The sequence below is a fragment of the Phaethon lepturus genome, unplaced genomic scaffold (assembly GCF_000687285.1).
Source record: "Phaethon lepturus isolate BGI_N335 unplaced genomic scaffold, ASM68728v1 scaffold31753, whole genome shotgun sequence".
Classification (NCBI taxonomy): domain Eukaryota; kingdom Metazoa; phylum Chordata; class Aves; order Phaethontiformes; family Phaethontidae; genus Phaethon; species Phaethon lepturus.
The window spans coordinates 768-2,028 of NW_010530243.1; the positions used below are offsets into that span (position 1 = coordinate 768).

Consider the following 1,261-nt stretch of genomic DNA (forward strand, 5'->3'; position numbering starts at 1 on the left):
CGGACCCCCGCAGCCCGACCATTACCTTCCCAGCGTAGTAGAACGGGAACCAGTAGAGGAAGGTGTCGGAGAAGAACTCGGCTACGCTGAAGACGCCGTACACCACCCAGTATGTCAGCCACGTGGTGTCGTCCTCCTTGCTGGAGCTCTCGATGGCTTTGATGCTGCGGCAGGAGAGGGGAAGGGCACGGCCGCTGCAGCCCTGCTGCCAGGGCGGGCACCTCCTTCCCGAGTCCTCCAAACCCTGGAGCAAACCTTCCTACCGGGCGCTGCTTCCCCGAGCTGGGACCGTGCCAGGCCCCAGTGTTTTCAGGAAGGTCTCAAGAGCTTCCCGGCCATAACCGCCCGTTCATTTACCGGGGAGACCCTCGGCTAAGGGCAGGGAATGCTCTCCAGGCGCTGCGGGGAGGCTGGGCCGGCGCACTGGTACTTACGAGACGTACGCGGGGTAGACGAAGCCGATGAGGTTGCAGAGCAGCGAGGCGCCATAGCCGAACACGAGGTACAGCCCCAGGAACGCCACAGAGCCTGCCGGGGGGCACAGAGGGGACGGTCGCGTACCTGCTGGCACCGAGATGGCCAGGAGAGACCCTGGCTCCGTCCACTGAGTGGAATTCTCATCCCAGTAGTGAGAAAAGGTGCATGCCGGGACCCTCTAGGTGGGCATAACGACCACCCCCAATTAATTCCAGTACAGCCCTCCACACACCGGACCACTGAGGTGCTCAACACGCCGCGTGCACAACCACGCTGAGCCGCTACGCGTGGCCACGATCCGGTCCCGTCACCGTTTGTCCCCTCCCTGGCCTGGAAGGGACTTTACTGCAACAAACTCGCAGCGCTTTTGACCCGTCGCCAGCCTGGACCTGGGCCAAGGCTGCCGAGATGTCGGAAGCGAAGCCTTTAACACACACCTATAGTCCAAAGTTAAGGGATTGAGCTTCTCCGCGCGCAGGGCTTGGAGGCATTTCGATAACGACTGTTCAAGGACAAGCCTTGCTACCGCAGCCTGCGTCTCCCTTCCACTCCCTGTACACATTCCCTGCACATGCTTGTGCTGAGCAGCCACCGTTCGTTAAGGATTCAGCCCCCTGAGAACCAGCAATCCAATCCCGCTGCCCTGTTATTAAATTAAATTATTTAAATTAAATTGTTAAAATTAAATGTAAGCCAAGGCTTTGGTCGTTTGGAGCCTGCCCAGCCCTCAGACGCTTGCAGGAGGCAGGATCAGCGGAGTTTGGAGAGCCGGCGGATGGGGTAA

General features: G+C 59.7%; 1 protein-coding gene across 1 annotated transcript in view; it reads right to left on the reverse strand.

The window, feature by feature from the left end:
* Positions 1–528, reverse strand: part of REEP6 (receptor accessory protein 6) — a gene marked incomplete at both ends in the record, with an annotated part of 798 nt that extends 270 nt beyond the window's left edge. Inside the window, 2 exons of the mRNA XM_010284221.1 lie at positions 26–164; positions 435–528. Of these exons, the coding sequence (XP_010282523.1) occupies positions 26–164; positions 435–528 (233 nt within the window). The remainder of the gene's footprint in view (positions 1–25; positions 165–434) is intronic.
* Between the last annotated feature and the right edge of the window lie 733 nt (positions 529–1,261).